This window comes from Amphibalanus amphitrite, unplaced genomic scaffold, assembly GCF_019059575.1.
Source record: "Amphibalanus amphitrite isolate SeventyFive unplaced genomic scaffold, NRLGWU_Aamphi_draft 000186F_arrow, whole genome shotgun sequence".
NCBI lineage: Eukaryota > Metazoa > Arthropoda > Thecostraca > Balanomorpha > Balanidae > Amphibalanus > Amphibalanus amphitrite.
Window position 1 is genome coordinate 528844 of NW_024881681.1, and position 22789 is coordinate 551632.

The 22789-nt window shown below is 54.5% G+C and overlaps 1 protein-coding gene across 1 annotated transcript in view; it reads right to left on the reverse strand.

Annotated features, from left to right (window-relative positions):
* The window catches only part of LOC122384322 (inactive tyrosine-protein kinase 7-like), a 65074-nt gene that overhangs the window by 7106 nt on the left and 35179 nt on the right, over nt 1–22789 (reverse strand). Inside the window, exons 3-8 of the mRNA XM_043371626.1 lie at nt 12506–12796; nt 11106–11247; nt 7737–7876; nt 3527–3699; nt 2011–2137; nt 724–869 (exon numbers count right to left, since the gene is read on the reverse strand). Of these exons, the coding sequence (XP_043227561.1) occupies nt 724–869; nt 2011–2137; nt 3527–3699; nt 7737–7876; nt 11106–11247; nt 12506–12796 (1019 nt within the window). The remainder of the gene's footprint in view (nt 1–723; nt 870–2010; nt 2138–3526; nt 3700–7736; nt 7877–11105; nt 11248–12505; nt 12797–22789) is intronic.

Consider the following 22789-nt stretch of genomic DNA (forward strand, 5'->3'; position numbering starts at 1 on the left):
AGCAAGAGAGTGAGACCCCAGACCTGTAACTGTGCAGCCGTCAATTCTTCCATACCCTCCAAAACTCGGCACCATTACGTCACCCTCTGCCATTGTGTTTCACCGCCCACTACCGCAAACCGATCGGCCGCCGCCGAACCAGCCGCACAATACGAAAAAACGACACCCGGGCGGCGGCGTGTTTTCAAACAAAGCCTGACAAAGCGACACAGGTGCCCTGTCTGGACAGCTAGCTCGGCCGGCCGGCGGAGGGCGGGCTCCAAAGGCAGCTCGACGGTGCAGGGGACAGGCGAGCACGACAGAGACTTTGATAGTGACCAGCCACAGTAGCCAACGGCAACCGGAGGCGTCTGCGACCCGATTCCGACGGGAAAACACATGGATCATACGCGCTATATAGTGACCACTGACCATTGATATACCGTGATATAATATCAGTGGATACCAGAAATAATCATTAACCAGCATCAGTGCACCTCTACTGACCTGCCCAAGCTGGACGGGACGGCCGTCTCTGAGCCAGGACTCCGGAGACGGTGACCCTCTACTGACCTGACCCGGCTGACTTTCTACTGATCTCTCCGGGATGACCGGTGACCCTTTCTACTGACCTGCCCAAGCTGGACGGGACGGCCGTCTCTGAGCCAGGACTCAGGAGACGGTGACCCTCTACTGACCTGACCCAGCTGTCTGTCTACTGACCCGCCCGGGCTCTTTACTAACCTGCCCAGGCTGCACTGGCCGCCCGTCCCTGAGCCAGGAGACGGTGGTGTAGGGGTGCTGTAGGCCGCGGAACTGACAGGTCAGCTCGGTCCGCTCACCCTCGTCCACTACCAGGTCCACGGGGCCCGAGAGCAGCTCCGGCGGCGCTGCAAAAGACGGACGAGTGCCGTGTCAGAAGGGCTGAGAGTTACATTACCAAGTTCACGGGGCCAGACAGCAGCTCCGGCGGCGCTGGGAAAGACGGGCACCGTGAGAGGGAGGGGGAGGGGGCTGGGAGAGATACAGTGCAGTGGGAACTACGCAGTACGGTACAAAACACAAAAAAAATAATGCGCAACAATATCAAGGTGCTTCTTCAATGATTAAAAACGCACACGCACAAAACGATACAAGATACGGCACGACATCATTTCAAACACATCACCGCACCGATTCTATACGCACTCCCATCTCATCCACAACACTACCAAACCAATGAACAGGTGTCCATCGTCCATCTACCATCCATCATCTGCCACTGATCGTCCCCGGCAGTCAGTCAGTCGTCTGGCGGAGCGCCGCGCCGGCTGGCAGCCGTCTCGCCGGGGTGGTCCGACTCCCGAGATATAGCAGCCAGCCGCTGGTTATTTATCATGATCACAGCGCAGCTCATTAGTAAGTGACCGGCGACGACCGCCCACGCCGACAGAGATGGGCTGGTGTGGACTGGGGCGGGGTAACGGGGAGGGGAGGAAGGACAGAGAATGCGAAGGACATCCAATGTGGATGCAATTCCCGAACAAGGTGGGAGAGAGGGAGTGAGGAAGGGAGGGATCTGTATCTTCAGTATATTTAGTTTAAGTATCTTCGATATTGCTTCAATGTCTTCGATATGTCGCGTGCTTTATCCTTTCCGGCTCCATTCCAATCACATATACCTACGCCTGAGCATGATAAACTGACCAAGCCCAAGCTTACCATATGTGATTATCAATGGCATTAGCCATGCACCCAACGACTCAGCAAAATATCTGCACAATACTGGAAGAATGCCTCTCAGCAGATCCATTTACAACTAATGGATTACAGCGGGTTACATACATAATCTGTACAAGAACCACAGCCACGGCACAAATATTTACACAGCCGCATCTCGTATCAGTCACCAAAAAGCCTCCGAGAAAACACAGTCACATTCTAATTACATGTCCACCAGCCTGACCATGGCCCCTCCCTCCCTGCTAGACACACGGGCCGACATCCAGGGCCTCCGCCTCCGCTCCCGCCCCGCCCCCGCCCGACACTCACTGGCCACCAGGATCTGCACCAGGAGGCTGGAGTTGCCGGCCAGGTTCTCGGCCACGCAGCTGTAGTTACCCTCCACGTTGACCTGGGAGGAATCCAGCGAGAGAAGCGCGGCGCCCTCCAGCTGGGACTGGAACGGAGCAAAAGTGGCGCGTGTTACTTCACGGAGACAAAAGTGGCGTACAGACAGTGACGCCGATGTGCATACACATTCCGTCATTGCACTTGTTGATGATGAAAATGGGTCAGGTTACGTCTTAGCGTGTTGTCCGAAAGCAATAGCTGATTCGAATAAACAGCTCCTTTACATAGTGGATGCAGGGGTGATATACGTTTACGGAAATCAAACATTGTTAAAGCGAATACACAAAACATTCGATACTACCGATGAAAACAGCAGATAAATGCGATATCAGTCCGTCAGAAGGCGAACGGAGTTTATGCAAACAAATGAGTGCATCCTAATTTCATAGCTTTCCAGAGACAGGCTCGCCCATGAATATATCAATCATCTTGTCCTGAGAAGGGTAGTTGGCGGTTAACGGGTTTATTGATATACGTAGATAAAGCATACATGATCCTGGACTTAACGATTGCATAATTCTCTGAATCCATAAATAACGAGCTGAAAATACGATTAAATGTATGTAGATGAACCAATGAGGCAAATACAGGATACGGATGTATTGTGGAGGGATCAAGGTTTAGGGGGTTGGAAGCAGAATCTGATACCGGGGGTCCCAAGCCGGTGACTGGTTTGATCGACTCGGGACAGTAAGCACAGCCAAATTTACTATCATTCCATAGCTTGTTATGAAGTGACATTCGACAGATCACAGCACGACCTCAGACAATGGGACTTGTCAGACTGCTCATGGTAAACAGAGGGACAAGATCAGAGCCTGCCGCCCATCGTGACCCATCAGCGCCGCCCTCCACCGCCCACTCGAGTCCCGTCCAGAAGCGCGTCCCGTTCCCAGAAATCGCCGCGCGACCGCGACCGTTTGGCCAGCGAGCGAACAATGGAAAATTATGGCAGCCGTAAACCGCCCAGAGCACGAGTTCCCAGATTTCGATTCTGTTCTGTTACAGAGAAGAGATCAGAGGCACTTGTGCCCGGTGTTTATCAGTACAGGAACAGCGACCATCATCCTACCAAGTTGTAGGTTGCCAGTATCGAATAAGTTGGACGAAATCAGAAATACATCGACATTCACGTGTAGCTGGCAACCTAAGAGTTTCCTTTAACCAAGCGACGGTCGAAGCAAGGCGGTGGGTAGAAGGAGCATCTGAGAGGATGACGGGTGGCGGGCCCTGACACAAACTCCACCGCCCAGCAGCCGCTATTCAAACTCACATCACACGACATCACACATTCAATCAGCCATCACATTATGACTGACCCAAACATCATCACAGACCCCCCCCTCCCTCCCCCTCCTCACCTGAGTCCGATCTGTGACCTCCGCTCCGGCCGGGTCCAGCCAGCGGAGCGCCGGCGGCGGACACTCCTACTCACCTGAGTCCGATCTGTGACATCCGCTCCAGCCGGGTCCAGCCAGCGGAGAGTCGGCGGCGGCAGTCCGGCCGGAGCCAGACAGGTGAGCTGGGCCGGCCGGCCCTCGGCCACCACGTGCACCCCCTGGACGGAGGGCGCCGGCTCCACCGACTCGGCCGTCAGAGGCTTCAGGTCTGTGAGGAGCGAGAGGGGGTCAGCAGGGGAGAAAAGGGAACGGAGGCCGGCTCCACCGACTCGGCCGTCAGCGGCTTCAGGTCTGTGAGGAGGGAGAGAGAGTCAGCAGGGGAGGAAAGGGGGTGTAGGGGGCCGGCTCCACCGACTCGGCAGTAGGCGGCTTCAGGTCTGTGAGGAGCGAGAGGGGGTCAGCAGGGCAGAGGAGTGGTTGGGGAGCAAGAGTTGCCTCAACAGACAGTTGAAGAATGGCACATGGGAACAGTACCTTAGCAATTAAAGGGACCCTCCCACCTTCAAAAAAGTTTATGAATTGGCATGAAAGTGATGTCGCTCGGTTCAGAAAGAGCGAAAACGAATATCTACCAAATTTCACCCAAAAATATTCACCGGTTTTCAAGAAATTAGACTTTTACTTTTGTTTACTTTTTTGGGATCTCCGCTGTTTCTAGCGACTTTATTTTAGAAGCGCGGCGTTTGCGGCAGATGTTGCGCGCAAATAGCATATACCACCGCGTGCTACAAAACGTTTTAGTCAAACTTAATGACGGACGTTCGAAAGCCTGATGACGTCATCAGATTCCCGTAATGGTTAAGAGACAGGGACCACGCTGGTCCCACCCTGCAAGTAAAGGGAAGAAATTTCTTGAACACTATAAAGCTGCGGGGGTTGCGACCAGGATAATTAGTGGTTTCTGAGCCTGGCCGCAAACTTGGCTATCTCAACTCAAAACTAATGTTAAGGTGGGAGGGTCCCTTTAAAGACAGTGGTCGGTAGTCTACAACAGCGTGTGCAGTTGCACTGTACAACAAACTGGTCTGGGGTAAAAGATCGGTATCCAGTAGCTTGGCTTTGGTCACTGATTGATGACGGTCATTGCACAATGGGCAGCAGGTACGCAGCCCAATATTGCTGTGAATAGTGAAGAGTCAAACGTAGGGAATGCAAATGAGGCAGGAGTGTAGAGTGTGTAGACAATTATCAGCCATTCATGGTAAATATACGTTACACTGTACAAAAGGCCAGTCACATGAGACACCCGCGGACAATGTCGTCACTGTGAGGTCCCCCTTGCCCCTCCATCAAACACACAGACACCCGCATTGATACCGTCCACACAAATTGGTACACTCGGGGGCAGATTGATGTTCCACAACTCTTTATCCACCGGGTTCCTATGGCTCAGCATTGGCAGCAGCCGCCTGGTACCGGTAGACTGTGCCGCTTCGCTTACTTGTCAAGCGGCACAGCCTACCCACCCGTATGACACCGGTCTGGGTCGGTGGCTGGAAGGTGATGTGGGCCGCCTGTGACGTCAGCGCAGCGGTGAGGGCCGAGCCCGGAGGCATGGCTCGGGTCGGCGCGGCGCGGCGGCTGGCGAGGGCTGGAGAGTGAGGTGGGATGGGGGCACGGACATCGCGCGGCTGAGCGAGTGTAGTTAACTTTCGCGTCTCAAGGCGCCAATTATTCTACCTAACAATTGTGCTAAAGCAGTTGTTAAAATGTCCTATCCCCAAGACAGCGCCTATCATCATACTTGCAATGCACATTACGACACCCTTAAGCGTGGCAATGGGACAGCCGATAGAACTTATGTCACTCGTGCATCGAGGTGCGGAGCTATATTTTGTATAACATATTAGTATTAAGGTCTTGATTGAGCAGATTGGTGTCTATTGTTTCGCACGGCAATCGTCCAGAGACGTGGGAACTGGGGGCTATGAGTAGTGCCGCAGCTAACGCTCCAATTTAAAGCGATTATTACTGTTGTTCTAATATGTGGTCGCAGCCTCCAATAGCAAACCGTTCCAACTAGGAGCCAAAAAGTCGGCCACTCAGGGGGGTTCGAACCGGGCTTCTCCCACCGGCCAATTCACGACACGAGCGTTCATCCACTGAGCTACCGAGAATGGTCCTCATCCGCACAAAACAAAATGACATTCACCCGCTGACCGCCAATGACAGTATTGTGACATTTGATCGCGTTTGACCGCGGCGGGTGGTCGCTGGTTTCGGCAGCTCAGTGGATACACGCTAGCGTCGTGGGGTGACCGGTTGGAGAAACCCGGTTCGAACCGTCCCAGGTGCGCGACTTATTTGTTCCTAGATGGAACGGTTTGCTATTGGTGGCTGCGACCACACATTAGAGGAACAGTAAGAGTTGCTTAAAGTTGGGACGCCGCGCTATCCAAAAACCCCAGTTCCCACGTCTCTGGACGATTGCTGTGCGAAATAATAGACACCAATGAGCTCAATCAAGGCCTTAATACTTATCTGTTAAAAACAATGTAGCTCCGCAACTTGATGCACGTTTGATATAAATTCTATCGGCTGTCCCAATGCCACGTTTAAGTGTGTCGTAATGTGCATGGCAGGTATGATGATAGGCGCTGTCTTGGGGGTAGGACATTTTAACAACTGCTTTAGCACAATTGTTAGGTAGAATAATTGGCGCCTTGAGACGCGAAAGTTAACTACACTCGCTCAGCCGCGCGATGGTCCGTGCTCCCACCCCACCTCACTCCCCAGCCCTCGCCAGCCGCAGCGCCGCGCCGACCCGAGCCATGCCTCCGGGCTCGGCCCTCACCGCTGCGCTGACGTCACAGGCGGCCCACATCGCCTTCCAGCCACCGACCCAGACCGGTGGCATACGGTGTGGGTAGGCTGTGCCGCTTGACAAGTAAGTGAAGCGGCACAGTCTACCGGTACCAGGCGGCTGCTGCCAATGCTGAGCCATAGGAACCCGGTGGATAACGAGTTGTGGAACATCAATCTGCCCCCGAGTGTACCCAACTGGTAACCGCACACCGATATCCGTACCATTCCAGAAGCTCAACAATTGGAACCCTTCAGCATAGATCACAGCTCGCCCCAAACCCTGGTTTTCTGTGAAAACCATGTCACCGCGCCCGGCTCACGGCTGGAGGGGTCCCACAATAGGTGAATGGTTTCGGTCCGCTACACCGGTACCCTGGGCTCCATTCAGCGTCCGTACCACGTGACATTTGTATTCTGGGGATTCCGTATATCATGTGACGTTTGTACCCGGGATTGTCGCCGGGGCCACCGACATACCGCGGTCGCCAACCGGTAGAGGAAGGCATTCACTATTCAGATTTCTAGTTTGGGAGGAATGACGGCAAACGGCAGCTGCACTTCATGATATTAGCATAATCAGCTGGGAATTTTATATTGTGAGCTTGAAGAGTGCTGAACAATAAATCGGAAGAAGTGAATTTGAAGCAGTGAATGAAAGCCTTCAGCGGCCGATGCATACATACAATCCTCTCGGAGTACCTCATTCAAAAATCAAGCACATGACTATGCCAGACTGCTAGTGGCGCCTAACGAGTTCTACATGAAACACACACCCGAAAATCGCGGTGCATGTAGATCGTGCCTGCGACCAACCACAGCTCCTATAGAAACACAGTAGCACTGCAAGGGGCAACAGCATACCAACCGCACCGCGTTCCAGCACGAGCCGAACGACCCGCCCGCAGTTCCGAAACCCCCCTCCCCCATCGGCATATCTCCACGTCCACCCTACAGCCGTGCCCCCCCCCCCCCTCAGCCACGTGACCGTCCATACGTGACTGGTAGGCCACAGGTGAGAAGGGGGCACCGTGTTACAACTGGCGCACGTCTGGATACCGGAGGGTTCCCGGGATGCACAACACGGAGCCACGCGACTCCGTTTTTACACCGAGTTCCAACAACAAACTCTCGGTTCGTGTTTACTGTCTAGTGTTTACCTACCATAGCGGCATAGCACGTTATTCATTGCAATGCACTGCGTTCAAAACGATATCAAGATATCCAATATTTGTTGTTATTAACCGAAACGACAATCACCTATGATGATAAAGAGAAAACACGCACATATCGTGAACACTACCAATTAGGACACGACCAAAGTGCTAATCTATATCAAGGGGCCATACAGGCATACAGCAAGCATCTCCTCACGCCTCAGTATACCGCATCTCTTACTAAGGCTACCCCCTGCACCCCGTACCGCGTCGGGCGGGTACTCACAGGCCAGCTGGAGCCGGGCGCTGTACCGCTGTACCGGTACAGAGTCGGAGGTACCGCCGGCCACGCAGTGGTACCACTGCTCGTCCTCCGGTGCCGTCGACAGTACCACCAGGCTGTTGTTGGCCAGCACAGAGTACCGCCTGCGGGATAAAAGGTCAGGTCAGGGCAGATGGGGTTAGGTCAGGTCGGGTAAAGCCATTTTGTAATACACAATGCTACTAAGTATGCACGACTATGCTAGCAATATATGAATTGGAATTTATTACACATTCTGATTAGAGCTTGATCAAATTTAGGGTGAATGCGATGCGTAGTCGTTTGATTTCGGCCTTCTTTTAGTTCACGTATTTATATATTCAAGACGCTATCAGCCTCACATGAATTACCCACTACATTCATCATACAGCGAGCAGACATAATGCACCATACGCCACGCAGCTCCCCTTTTCGACTGCCTCCTCCCACGCAGCTAATGGAAGTTTGATATATTTCTACGCCGTGCGTACTCAACTGACCACGCACTTTGGCTACTTTCGGCGCATAAACGCGCAGACTGCGTCACCGGACCTCTCCACAGTGGACAGTGACCGCAGCGGTCGCCATTTTGTGCGGATGGAGGGGGGGGGGTGATGCAGGACTGTTTGACGGACGATCAGCGGAGCGTGTCGCGAGCGGCACGGCGGGCGGGAGGGGGGGGGGGGCGGGAGGGGAGGGCACAGGGCCGCTGCAGGACAGCGCACGACCGACGAAAAACGCACCGACATCACACTACCAAGAGTGGAGAGAGAAGCACAGGCTGGGACCAAAAGCTGCTGACTACTGACATCCTGCAGGACTGCAAGTGCTCGGCACAAACGGTCCAATTCCATAACTTTAAAAGGATAGCCTAACTCTGCTCCCATTCGTCCGCAGATGCTTATTATTAGACCCACGGAACAGATGATCAAACGAGAATTGACAATGTATTCTGGTTTCTGTTCCATACGTCGGATTTGGTTCCGTGTATGCAGCTGTATGTGCCGAGTTTGACGTTCAAACGCTTTCGGGTCTGATTGTTTGGATTTCATCTGTCAGATTAATCGTGCGTTGGTTGTGCAACCCATCATTGCAGAGATATCCAACAATGAGAGTCAAACCTTGGACGCTTATCGAAGCAGTAGCTGCAAAAGTCGAACCAGCTAACGAGTGTGTCAACATCCGAGTCAAGCCCGAGCTGTAGTAAATCCATTTCCACGAAACAATTCGCCAGACAAACTGGAACAATGCTCGCCAGAATATTTTCCAATATTTGAAATTCATGAGAGTTGACAGTAATACCTACCGACTGTCAATGTTCTATGGCGAGTCTGACATTCACTGGCAATAAATCATAATTCTGTCTGACGTTCAAAGGGAGGTTCATCTTCCGCCTTTGTGGACGCGGTTTTAATGTGCCGCCAAATATTCGAAAAACGACAAGCATGATAGTGCACTCAAAGAAATGAGAAAAGTGTGGCCGTAGTTGTTCGCCGCTGTACCAAAAATACATCCAGCTTGACGATTATATGGCAGGAACGGAAATAACCAGAACCGACAAAAAACATTCGATACCTTTGTATTTAGGCAACGAGACGTTTCATTCGTCTAAATGGAACGGAATTAACTACAAATGAGTAGGTGCGGTCATATAAAAGGCACATGTCCAATGGTATGGTCTCTTCTCTGTACTCCTCGAGTCCTCGGCTCTCTATTTCCGAATCACGGTCATTGGAATATTCAGGTCAGAACCGTCCAGCGCCCCCATTACAGAACTGAACATCCTCCACTAAACCTGCGTTCCCTGCGCTCGGCCCTCCGCCGACGACTCTAGAGGAGCGGTGGCTTTGGCGGACGGCGCAACTGTTCCAGGAAAGCTCGCCGCGGCCACAGCTCATATCCCTCCGTCCGCTGGGCCGGGACCTTCCGCATAGTCCGCTCCAGACGGCTCGGAGCGGCCCGGACCCGCCGACCGACGCAGCAGCGGGCCATCGGGCGCCGCGGCCAGGGGCTCAGTGAACAGGACCGAGTGTTCGCACGGGCCGCCGGGGAGGGATGAGGTGCCAGAACAGGTCACTAGAAAAGTCTAAACAGACAGAGTAGGCCACCAGAAAATGTCATTTAGCAGTTTACTGGACCCGGCAAATCACAAACAAAAAATAGCAAATATCCGTAGATGAAGAATCGGCCACCAAAACTGACAGCAAAGCTGAACACGTTCTGGCGTTGCAGTCTCTAAGTTTCATCAGTATTCACGGTCGATGGCCAGCGAGTCATCATGCAGCCCGTGCCTCAAGGGAGCCGTTCATCACTCCTTTATCGTCACTCACAACCCCCTCCCTCTGTCATGCGGTGGGCGGTGACCGCCACAACTCCCATGGGTTGTCGCCAGCCGTGTTTGCCTGTCCCTCGCCGCCCTGCACCGGTTCGCTCCGCCCCATGCACGAGACCGATATCTGCGCACGGTAACGTCCGAGGCAATGTTTCTACACGGCTACAGCAACGACACTACGGCATGGTTAAGACCAAGCAGCGACGTTCCACCCGTTCCCCAATGACATTCCTGGAGCGACCGGCAGACGTCTGCGGCGTGGTGAGCCGTGCAGAGCCGCCAATACAACATGGTCTCGGTGATAACGGGGTGGTGCACTGCTGCAACAAACAGCTGTGGGGCCTCCAGGGAGGAGGGCGGGCAGACTCGCGGGATACGAGGTGACAATATTTATGTCGGGCTAGATGTTGGGAGTTCAATATGTCATCAGACGGTGGCATCTGCATGACGTCCATGGTGAGTTTAGCGTGCATCATTTGAGAACACTCTCTGTTTTATGTCAATGTGGTAGGCGCTAGACTCAAGCACCACATTCCTGACATTCCCTATCCGACCTTTCTGCCCAGTCACTTACATAGAGTTTGGTCGAGAAAGGACAAAACTGAGTCCAATTCCACTGAGGACTGAGGAGGACCAGCTCACGTGAATGAGGCACGCCACCAGGAGAGCTCGGTGACGGAGCCACGGGAGCTCAAATTATTTTTTTTTTTAATTTTGTTGGGCTAGGCCCCTTCGGTCTGACAAGACCATTCCAGAGCCGGAAGGATGATAGGAATTATGGGGAGACATTGGTCTGGGCAGACACCCTGAGCCCGTCCGAATGAACAGGCCGACCAGCCCCCCCAAGCACTCTCTGCACCCGGCTACGGGGTGCGCCCCCTCGGGAGGAGCCCGCACGAGATAAAGGAGCCTATCCAGCCCGGAGTGGGGGTTGCGGCGTGGAGGAGAAGGATTTCAGTATCCTGAGGATGGAAACGACGGAACGGAGGACGGGGGCTCCTATATAGCTCCCAACATCTCACCTGTCGTCTCCGACCGGTCCTTGGTGGCCCACCTCCCAGTGGACCGTGTCGGCGCCGCTGTACCGACAGTCGAACCGGGCGCTGCCACCGGCCCGCACCAGCTGGTCGGAGGGCGCCAGCAGCAGGCGCGGTGCCCCAGAGCCTGCGGGAGGACAGGAGTTAGAGGTGAGCAGCGGTACAGATACAGATACAGATACAGGGATGTTCACGAAAAACTGACACATTTTATTTCCGAATTACGAGAAAACACTTGCCCTCAGAACGGTGATCACGCTATGGGCAAATAGAGTGGACTTCTAAGTTTGTATTGACATATTTTGGGATCATGTCATTTTCGTTTCTAAGAAGTTACAGCGTATTTTGCAGATGACGAGTTTTTGGAGCAGTGCACGACTCGGCCCGAAACAGGAAATTATTCCCCGTTTTTGGGCACGTGCCTGGAGAATTGCAACACCTCTCACTGCACTCGTCGGGAGGTTTGATGTCCTTTGGGCCGCTGCTACAGATCATGTCACTCACGTGACCCCACAGGAATAGTCCACGGAGTTGAGGTAGAGCGAAATGGCCGGCTATGGGTGAGAGGTGATGCGCGAGACAAGTGCCCCCTCCCCCCTGTTCTCGTGTGAGACCGATGATCGCCGTTACTGTACGTAGGGTGGCCCTGACGTGCCAGAACCACCAAATGGTGTAGACGTCGACCCATTTCCGCTACAGTAGCTAACAGAAGCTGTTAAAAGATGGCACGGTACCACTCTACAGTGACTGCCAGCATGCGGCCATGGTTTCTGACATCAGCACTTCCAAGCCTGCCAATTTTGGCATTCCTTAGGAATTTGCCCACAATATGCCAATAGTATAAAACATAATCCATCGAAACATTAATATGTCAAATTTTAGACGAATTCGTAGACTGGTTCAGTCGTGGTGGCAGATGGCAGCCGCGAGAGCTTCATTGTTTTTCCGTTAAGTTTTGTCGCCAAGTCAAATTTCCCATTTTAACGCTTTCTTATTTATTTGGAAGCTCATGTGATGCTAACTAAAGGAGCTATGCAGATACAAAACTTTTTTCAACAGGCTTTCGAATGGCATGCAAGTCAAGTCTCTGTGAGCTCTCACATGCTCACAAAGTCGTTTTAAAATGTGTCAGTTTTTCGTGAACATCCCTGTAGTTAACAAATGCAAAGGCGAGAAGGGAATCAAAACAGTGATGGAGGTAAACTTTGGCATTGATCGACGGTATGGAACGTACCTACCTACTAAATATTGGCAAGACTCACGGACGAAACAAGTTAAGTTCAAAGTAAAGTTAAACGTAAAGAAAAAGTTCTCGTGAAGTTAAACACGTTAGGCTTCATCGACAGCCCCCTCTAAAACACACCCTCCCGACCCACACCACCCACCTGTGACGACCAGCGGCAGGGTGCCGTTGCTCCGCGCCACCATGCCGGCCGTCGGGTTAGCCGCTGTACAGGAGTAAGTCCCGGCGTCCGAGGGCCGCACAGCTCGCAGCAGGAGCCGCCGGCGCGGCTGCACGCGCGGCCCCCGCGACAGCCGCTCGCCGTTGCGGAACCACTGGTAGGAGGGCTCGCTGGAGCCGTTGGCGCTGCAGTGTAGAGTGACGTCCGTGCCGGCCTCCACCTCCAGCAGGGGAGAGGGAGGCACGGTCTGAACGCTGGCCGTGTGGTCCAGCCCTGCAGACAGAGGGGAGGGAGAGAGGTCAGAGTGGGGGCGGACGTGGTACATGGTGGTGGTATGGTGGACAACTATGGTGTGTATTTTTTTAAAATTGCGCATCTTTTGTACAATATTGAACGTCTGTCAGATCTACAAAGGGACACAGCATCAATTTCGGCTCGATATGAAACTAATGACACACGCGACAGCCGTGTGGAAGGCTGCACGGACCGAACAGCGGGGTTCGAGCCACCTGCACCGATCACCCATGCATTGTTCAGTTCTGAAGGCTCTGCGACAGGTCTGTATTGGGGTCCGGACCGGCAGAGCAGCGGGAGGGCGAGATATATAGCAGCTGTGCACGGTGCATGTCACACAGGGGCAAAGCACACGACAGTGCACAGGTGTTCAGGCAAGAAACGCACCTATACAGCTGGGGTTTGACACAGAGGGTTCAGTCATCCCACCGCACCACTCTATACAAAAAAGCACAGAGTGAGTAACAGCATAAACGTTAAAACGCACTGTTTTCACACATGCGCGCTTTGGATTATGATCTCACTCACTAAAATACCAACAGTCACCTTTGCCATCGGCCTGTTCCACAAGACCAGTCGAATCGCGCTCCGTCTCGCCGACTGTTCGACACGGGGCGGTTTGTCGGCGCTCAGGATTAGGCTCGATGAAAGGATCGGTGCCGGTGACCGCGCCCGTTCAGTTTGACACCGGGTGGACAGCAGGTCGGCGGGGAGCAATTGTTCGGAGGGCGGCACAGGGCACAGTGGCTGTGACACGGCAGGGGAGGGGACTGTCCGCACGGTGACACGGTGGAGGGGACTGTCAGCTGACATAGTGACACCGGGGAGGGGACGATTGTCAGATGACATAGTGACACGGGGAAGGCAGGGGATGGGACGCGACACGGGCGGTTATGCTTCATCAGCAATGGTTTGTGGTGCGACAAAGGGACATCTGCCGACCAGACAGCGCTATAGGTATAGGTGGGCGGTGGGTGCATTTACCTAATGAACGAAGTGTCAATTGCGGCTCAGCAAACGTCGGTCATGTCTGGGTTGAGTCTGGGTCAATTCTGTCCATGTTGCCAGAGCCCAGAGCCACATAGATAGAGTGAACCCGAACGATTTGTTCAACATCAAACCACAGATGAGGCTCTGTTGAGGTGAAGGCAGCCTTTCATGACAGATTTTCTGAACCAGTTCATTGACAGATAACCGATAAGGACCCAAGAGGTTATACCTACAGATGCCCGGTGAGACTCTGAGGAGAGTATGAAACGATATCAGGGCATAAGCCGATCTTGAAAACGTAGACTGGAGGCCAACCATCATAATAATCAATCAACACACCCATCACGCTGGAGTATTAGATAGCAGGACCGCCTGCAGCGCATACATTAAACACCAGTCGGTGGCCAGCCTCAGCCATGGAAAAGGCCAGGTCGCTGCCGCATGCACCTCATTAACAGATCGACGGCCCAGCTCAGTCGGCAGACTCGTTGTTGGCATGGACCATTGACAGTCGGCCCGCGGTGTGACAAGCCGAGGACATTGTCCTGTCAGGGGCGATTTACAGCTCCACAGCCACCAGGCAGCTGATGGCAGCATTGTTGGCTGCAGGTCGCTGAACAGGCGCTACCAAAATATCAGACATCATAACGGCGTGATTCACTATACTTTTAGCGCTGCCATTATAGATACAGTCGCTATGGCTAAGGAAAGGGATGCGGTTGACAGGCTCGCTGGCTTGATGTTAGTTATCCAAACAGCACGAGTTACCACGATCTCTAAACTATAGACTGGTGTTGAGCCCAGCGACCAGGCCAGACCAGGACAGGGAGCTGTCGTCTCCGGTCCCCCGTCGGTTCGTAGAAATGTCCGACATTAATTATCCACGAGAGTAGCGAGAACGGGTGACAGACTGCAGCATCCCAAGGTAACTCGATACACGGTACCTAATTGAAAATATGCACCGGAGAACGTTACACCGTTTCAACACCATCTTCCCTAACTGGATCATTCGACACCGTGTGATTTACTGTGTTTGTTAGTGGGAGCGTATGTGCCGCTCGGCAGGCGTTTTTGTTAGTGGTCCCATCTCCCGCCGTCGGCCCGTGCCGCCGCTCCCCTCCCCTCCCCTCCACTCTCACGGCCGGTGCACGGTGTGCACAGCCCGACCGGCCGGCCGGCCCGCTTCACGGGCCGCCGCCGCCCCGTCGCGACCACTAATTCCGCCCGGTCCGCTGACAGCCAATGGAACAGTGGGCGTATATCATTGGAGCGGCGCGCGGCCCGTAGTGGCCGACAGCCCTCCGCGGGGAGCCGCCGCCACTAACCACACGACCCCGGCGCAAAAACGGCCGCCGCTCCGCCGCCGACGACGAGGACGGGCTTTTTGCCCGCGGAGCTGCCGCTCCAGCTGGACGGCGCGCGAATAAATTGTCGGTCGTTACAGGAGAGTACGAAGACATGGATGGCCCGGCGGGTAAATTTAATCCGGAATTTTAATTATCAAACCGAACGGGAACTCAATCAGCGCTCGATGGGGAGTCGGGGGTCGTAAAGGAGGCGCGCCGACCGCACGCGAACTGAGCACGTCTCGGGCGCCGGCCGTCGTACTCTGGGGCGCTGCTGAGGCGCGCCGGTATACCACAAAACATTCCAGCCGGTATCTCTGCATTAGTCAGAGAGATTAGTGTAATTTACTGCCGCGAAGAACTATTGGATGTTGATAAAAATCTAGTGCAAGGAAGAAGCATGTAATTCATGCCAAGCAAATTGGGAAAACGAATAACTGCACTATAATTAATCAATAAAGCATCTAACTAAACAAATGCCTATGTAATTTCCATTATCCATAGGTCATATGTAGGTAAGGCCCTATTAGTATGATAAGGCGTGGAACAGCAGCACAATTTTAGAACAGCCAAGAAAGAGACATTTCTCTGACCCTCTCATTAATCTTCCAAATAATCAGCGCATCTGATTACGATGTCAATTACGGCACATCACAATTCACGGAGGTCGCTGGGTAACGCGACTCTCCGCAGTCAGTCGGACCTGCATTAAATCCGTTATCACGTGGCCGTTTAATATTTGGACGAGTCTAAACACGGTAATGACGCATCCACGGCGCTGGGCGCTGTTCCGCCGGCGGCCTTTTTTCCTCAAGTGCCGACTGACGGTCGGCAGTGCTGCTTTCCGTCCTCTTACGGCCGCCGAGAGCATCAGTCGAGCGATACCGAAAAACAAGGGCGCATCTTCACCACACTCACTCCCGCCCCGTATCCCGGCAGGCCGAATCACAAGGTCAGGTGGGCGGTGAGTGACCTGGGCTCGGTCACCGCAGGGGGTAAAGGTAGGGGTAACAGCGGGGGAACGGCTGGGGGTCGGAGGTGACCGGCCGATGACGGAGCGCGGACAGGCGCGGCAGATCGTGGTGAATGTGGGTAATATCCGGTCCCCTGTGGGGGTCCTCAGAGGACCAGCAGGGGTCCGCTAGTGGTCTAGTCCGAATTCCAGCTAATTTGTTTCGGGTATCTGTTATTATGACAAATGACATCGCAATAGTGGGCTGGTGAATGAGCTGGTGGCTGGGACAGGGGAATAAGAAATCAGAAAAGCTGGCACAGCTCATGATGATAATTGGTAAACCACACAATTATAAGACTCCGGGTACGTATTTATACAGCTTCAGCGTCCAACCTTCCACCTTAGCGCATACTATCAGCTTAAATACCAGAATCACAGCCCAGCGATCCCGGACGCCGTCACGGCCACATCATCCCCCGCAATCCGCAAGCACTCCGATGTGAAGAAACCCGCACGTTCCGGCATTTACAAACCCAGCGCCCTGCTATCGCCGTATCTACTGCAGCACTCATCAGACACGGTAATTCCGGATGCCCCTCTATCGCCAGAGCGGCCAGGAGCTCATGTTTTCGCCAGATCATACAACACGCGTTGATCAAAGGAGTCCCGCTCTCAGCACGCACGATACGGCCGTTCCGCTCGACCGGCCGCCGCTGCGGGCGTGTATCACACACCCCCGACCGGCCAGAGGCACGGTCCGGTGCTCGCAACATCGACCGCTGCGTGGTACTCTGCATACTGGCCGTCTGGGGCGGCTGCGGTGCTGCGTTACAACATCCGGCCACTCTGCGAGCTGGCAGTGACGCGGCGCGGCGCCGACGGCTCTACTTAGGGTCGCCGGACGACGCGCGCGCCGGTCACAGCCGGGATGTGGACAGGAGTGGACGCAGACTGCAGGGCCTTCCGTCTGGAGCGTGTTGAGGAGTGACAGACCGGTGCGACGGAAGGATGCAAATGGGAGAAAAACAGGCTGAGAAGCCGCCGCCGACGACGACGACGAAGACGACGGCAACGAGATGATGAGAGCAACAGCGAGGAAAAAGCAGCGCAGCGCGGCGGATCAGACGTAAGCCAGAGTAGGGAGACTGAGCTGTTGCTCGGTGAAAAATACATGTAAAGTTGCCGTGCTGAGACGCGGAGAAGAGATTAGGCTGGTCGCGAAGCAGCGCCATGACATCACCCAGTAATCCGAGACTCGAGAGTATCAAAGAATAAGAGCTAAACTAAATAAATAAAACCAAATAAAGGGTGAAAGAGCTTTGCAGCAGTAATGGTAAACGTGAACTAACCAAAAATACACGTTCACGATCCGGTGAGTAAATAGCTGCACAATGGTTCTCCACAATACATGCATTGGACACATGTCATACGGTTCCATTGTATCCCAGCAATTAAACCGACAGGCAAAATAAGCTAGATTACAGCTGTCAAAACTGACAAGCGTGTCTGAAAACACTACACCATTGTTTGACAATCAACGACGGCTTGAATAATGCCAACGTCGTCAAGCATGCCGATATGAAAGGGCGCTTTTAGTGAACGGTACTCAGTCGCCTTCTCGGCATATCTTGCACTTGGTCTCCGGATGAATGAGCGCCATTGGCGGTCGCAGTCGGCACATTACACTCCATTACAAGTCAAACAACTGATGGCCACTTGTTGCTCATATGATCAAGACGATTCTGGGAAGCCGTGCGCGGCCGGCACATGCTGTTGAAGTGTCCAGATAGGCAAACTAGTGAGGCCAACTGACTGGCTCCGTACGAATAACTCAAGTCACACGTCTGTTACTGTTATGCGATAAGCACCACCCGTGCACACTGCACAGCAACTTGCCGGTCCGCCACCGCCAACAGGGTAAAACAGAATCAGGTTGAATTCGACGTTTTGCCAGTGAAACGACATGAGGTGAGGATTTTGTAAGGACCACGCGCTAGCTCGGCCGGCACCCTACTTCCCTTGACGGCAGCAACAAGCCGTGCTGCCAGGTATGCCCGTCTGTTGAACAATGTTACCTCTATAGTTACTGCGCACCCCACACCCATCAACCCGCGCTCAGCCGCTCACTGTCAGGTCGTTACACTGGGTGTCACCCCTCCCATCCGTGCCCTGCACCCCTCCCCCTCCGCGGGTGGCAATTAGAACCATATGTGGTGTGATTTGTCACAGACAAATGTAGCTGCCTGTCAGGGGGCGGGGGAAGGGGCGGGCCGGAGAGGATATGACGAGTGCTCATTGAAGCTGATAAGCTTCCAGCAAGGACCAAGTGTGAGGCGTTTGCTTGTTAGAAGCCTAGAACAAGGATCGGCCAGCTCCATTACTGCTGCTGCATAACAATGACTGAAAGTGTGGCGTTCACAAAAAAAAAACGCTCAACACAGCGAGGCTGACGTTTTAACTTCAACATCGGTGCAATTTATTCCTTCAATTATCAACGATAATGGGAGAAGGGTGGCTCTGCCTGCAAAACGGAAATGATTATGAAATATTTGACAGATAATGAATTATGAAAACAGTTCGTCTTTCACGCGAGCCACTCCCTAACGCCACGCTCCAAATCAGGACCCAAAAACGTTCCGCCCAGCCGCTACTGCAGAAGTCCAGACCATTCCGCGGCCCTGTGACTCACGCCAGGGCACCTCCAGCCATCCGTGTCAGCGACAGGTAAACATTCGGCAGACTGACACGGCCCGACACCGCCCGACACACCCACACGTGTCACATACCGACACAGCCCACTGACACCGCTCCGCCCGGGTGTCATGTATCAGCGCGAGCGCTCTGCATTGCTACAACTCCCAGGACGGCCCCATTGGATCAACATGGCACAGAGGTGTCTGGCAACAAGCTCAACACACGCTTCAGCGTGTCTTTTCGATAGCATGGGCCACGTCAGTCATGCAGCGTTTAGAGACGGACTCAGCCGTCAACAGCTCAGGTCAATCCCACGGCACGTGATCGGAAGAGCGACGTATCGGGGAAAGGGGAGGAGCCCCTGGCCAGTCCAGCTTGAGCTCAGACCCGTGCAGACAAATGCAGGCCGTGCACTCAGCACGTCATCACGACACGACACTGGCTGCAGCCCGCACCTGGACGGTGGGAGTAGGTATGTGCCTGATATGGGGGACACGGTAGCGGGATATGGGGGACACGGTAGCGGGAGTAGGTATGTGGTTACAGGACTGAGCATAGGAGAGATACTCGCAACGAGCTCAGAGGGGGTGAGTAGCTAACGGGGACGTCAAAGCTGCACAAATGGAGGGGAACATCTTCCCGATGCAGTTCAAGTGCCGCCACAGGCTCTCCCCGTTCTCACTGCTTTGCAGACAGCTGCGCCAGTTGTGCACAGCTGCGCCAGGTCCGCAGACAGCTGCGCCAGCTCGACCGAGCTGTCACACTCGGATGAGCGATGGCCGGTAATTACCAGGGCAATCCAGCCGTAACCGGCGGCGGAACGGCTTATTCACGACCGCCACCTGAGTGGTTAATGCAAGGTGAGAGGTGTAAAACGCGCCGCGATGAGCGATGTGACCGCACTGTGGAGCGCCGCGACCGGTTCGCGGAAAAGTTGTGAGCGGCTCGACTTGCAACATGCAGCTCAAGGCTGAAAAATGACGACGCACTTCACATTACGCTACGGTGCTAATCAGACTTTATTCGTTAATCCAATTAGCGAGCATAGGAGAGCGGTGGAGAGCGACGCCAGCCGTGAAGAAAGAAGGCCAACCTTTCTCCCTCACCACACAACAAACTGATGAGCTTCCTCTCAAATCGCTTCGCAGTCCGCCACTAGCAATCCAATCCCATCAACACAAACAACTCATTCCACGACACTGGACTCTGGCTTAATTCCACTCCATACCACCAACAAATTCACTCCAACGGCTCCAAACACACCATTGAGCCCAGCTGCCTCATTCCACTCCACACCAATTCCACACCGTCTACCCTTCCACCCAACACCGTTCCATTCCACTCCACATCTCCGCACGTCGTGACGCTCACGGCGCCCTCCTAGCTGTCTGTCGTACCCAGTAACGAGCGCGCTCGCCCGCGTCCGGACACAATTAAAATGCCGCGCTCCGCTGCTGTCGCAGCCGACGAACCCGCGTCGCGGTCGACGCAGCCCGGGCGGGGGCGGGGGCGGTGTCTGGAGCCCATCAGCAGCCGCCGCAGCCAGACCGCGAGGGTGCAGAGGACGGGTGCGGTGGGGTGAGAGGAGTGCGAGGGGTAACGAGGCACACGTGAAGAAATGAGCGGCGGGCGTTGGCGCACACAGACGCGCCTGTGTGTCGCGAGGTAACTCGTCACGGCGCAGTGAGAAAGCGGCTACCAGCGGCACCCTTAGTGTCAGTCCGGGCGCGTGCAGCGGTCGGGGCCGGAGCAGCTGACGGAGCAGCTGACGGGATGGCTGAGTTTATTATAGCAATACTGCCGAGGATAGGAGAGGATAGTGCCTGTAATTTACCTTCAACGTCCCCTGAAATATGGCAAGCGATCATAAGTTAGAAAAACAGACGGCGGCAGTATCTTTTCATGGCGGGCCACGGCGTTTTTCACCTCTATGGCCTGCCCCGAGGTGTTCTAGGAATCAGCCGGCGGCGAAGTCGGTCGGGTCGGCCCCACCCCTGGCCGCGCTGCAGAACAGCCTTGGCCGAGCTCCAGTACCCGTCCAGGCCATCGGTCTCTCGGAGACGGGGGCAAAGTAGGCACGGGAGCAATGTTTTGGATCTCCAGAAGGTGAGATCGGTCAATCGCTCGGTTTCGGGACAACTGTGCCAGTTACACCTAGATGGTAACGAGACGGATTGTGCTGGCTTCAGGATAAGGCGCATTTCCAGAAGAAAAAAAAATCGCGTAATCACTCACGGATCGACGGCTTTTCCACTGTCACTCTCCGCATTAAAACGAAAACGGGTACATGACTTCAGCCATCTGATTCAGAGGAAGAGGTCGGTGTACTCTCCCAGCCGTGAAACACGCACTCCAGACTCCACCGTCCTCGTTTGTTCTCCATAACGTCCTCGGATGTCCTCCAGGCCGTCCTCCATGAGCACCAGTCCATCCCGAGTGAGCGAGTGGTGGCCATCACCGTCACGGTCGTCATGACAACGACTCGACGCCAGCCGAGCGTGGCCGCTCTCGGCGGGGTGCAACAGATCATCACTGCCAAATGGAGACAAACCGCAGCGGCGGCGCGGCCGCAGCTGGCTCCCGACCAGGCCCGCTAACGACCCGCCTTCTGGGAACGATTCGACGCCGGGCCGCAGACGACGACGTCGACGACTCTGCGGCAGCGCTCGCGCTACCGCCGCCGCCGACGGGGCCGCGTCCCCGGATGATGGTTTAACGGGCGCCTCGTCGGGCGGAGATGGCGCTCGCGCCTACCAGGCTCGCAGGAAGTCGGTGTTTGGACGAGCTCCGCGCAGCCTATCAACATTACCACGCCACGGTCCGGCACGACCGTTCGTTAAACTTTACAGGATCGCCGGGGAACCGGACCGGGGAGAGGGGCGGCATCGACCAGCTGGGCGCGCCGGTAGCGCCCGAGCGTGAAGGGGGCTCCGTTCGAGGGCACGGAGGAGACTCAGGGGTTAGGGATCGATAAAGGGAATAGGTAGTAGTTGTTGAACAGGTAACGCTGAGTCCCTGTCCTGAGATAAGAATCCATGACTTGATCATTATCGTAAAGATCAAAACATGGAGGTGCGCGTTTACGTCTTTCTCGGTTCTCACTTCTCAGCGAGGTGGACAAATCCTGGACTTCAACATCAGCCTTCGCCGGGCAGGTAGACGGATCAGTCCGCGTCTGCAGTCTGCGGAACCTGTCAACCTATACAGAAGCATCAGGAAGACACCAGACCCAGTCGTTAGAAACACGACGGTGCTGCTGAGTCAGCATGCTGACTCACCTACAGAAAAAAAACACCACCTCCACCACCTCCAGCCATTGAATCCCTCCAATCCACCCAGTCTGTCAGGGGTTGGTAGGTGAGCGAGTCAGCGACCCCCTCAGACCGTTCCCTGACCGACAGACGGTCGATGGACAGGTAGGTATCGAACTGGGACGGTCCGTGACTCACCTCCTCGCGCCCCGTGGAGTCACCGTCACGTGACGTGTAACAGGATCACTCACGGAATGTGTAAATGTAACTGAAGAAGGGAGCTTTGGTTACGTGATGCATCACGGGATCGATCACAGATCGAGCCATATCGAGTCAAATATCCCAAAGGATAGCGATGCATCTGCATGTGTGCTGGCAACGAAATCTGCTGCACGCACCAGTAGCTATGCACATACATACATAAGCACTCAAAAAGACCAGCAGCATATAATCCAAAGATGATCGAATAGATGACACCGCATCACAATCACAGATGACGGAATTTACATTGAAAGCGTTTACCGAGGGACGCCCGATCCCGCAGCACCGCTTGTACTGCGAGACGGAGCGCCGGCCCCTCGAACGACCGAACACGAATATAAATGTCTTCGCAAAACGCTCCGCTCCTGGGGGTCATCTCGCTCGGGAGGGTCGATCCGTCATCTGAACGGAGCCGCGGCGGAGGTCGCGTCGCCCGACCGAGGTCCGGCTACAGGTCCGTCTCCGCGACTCTCTG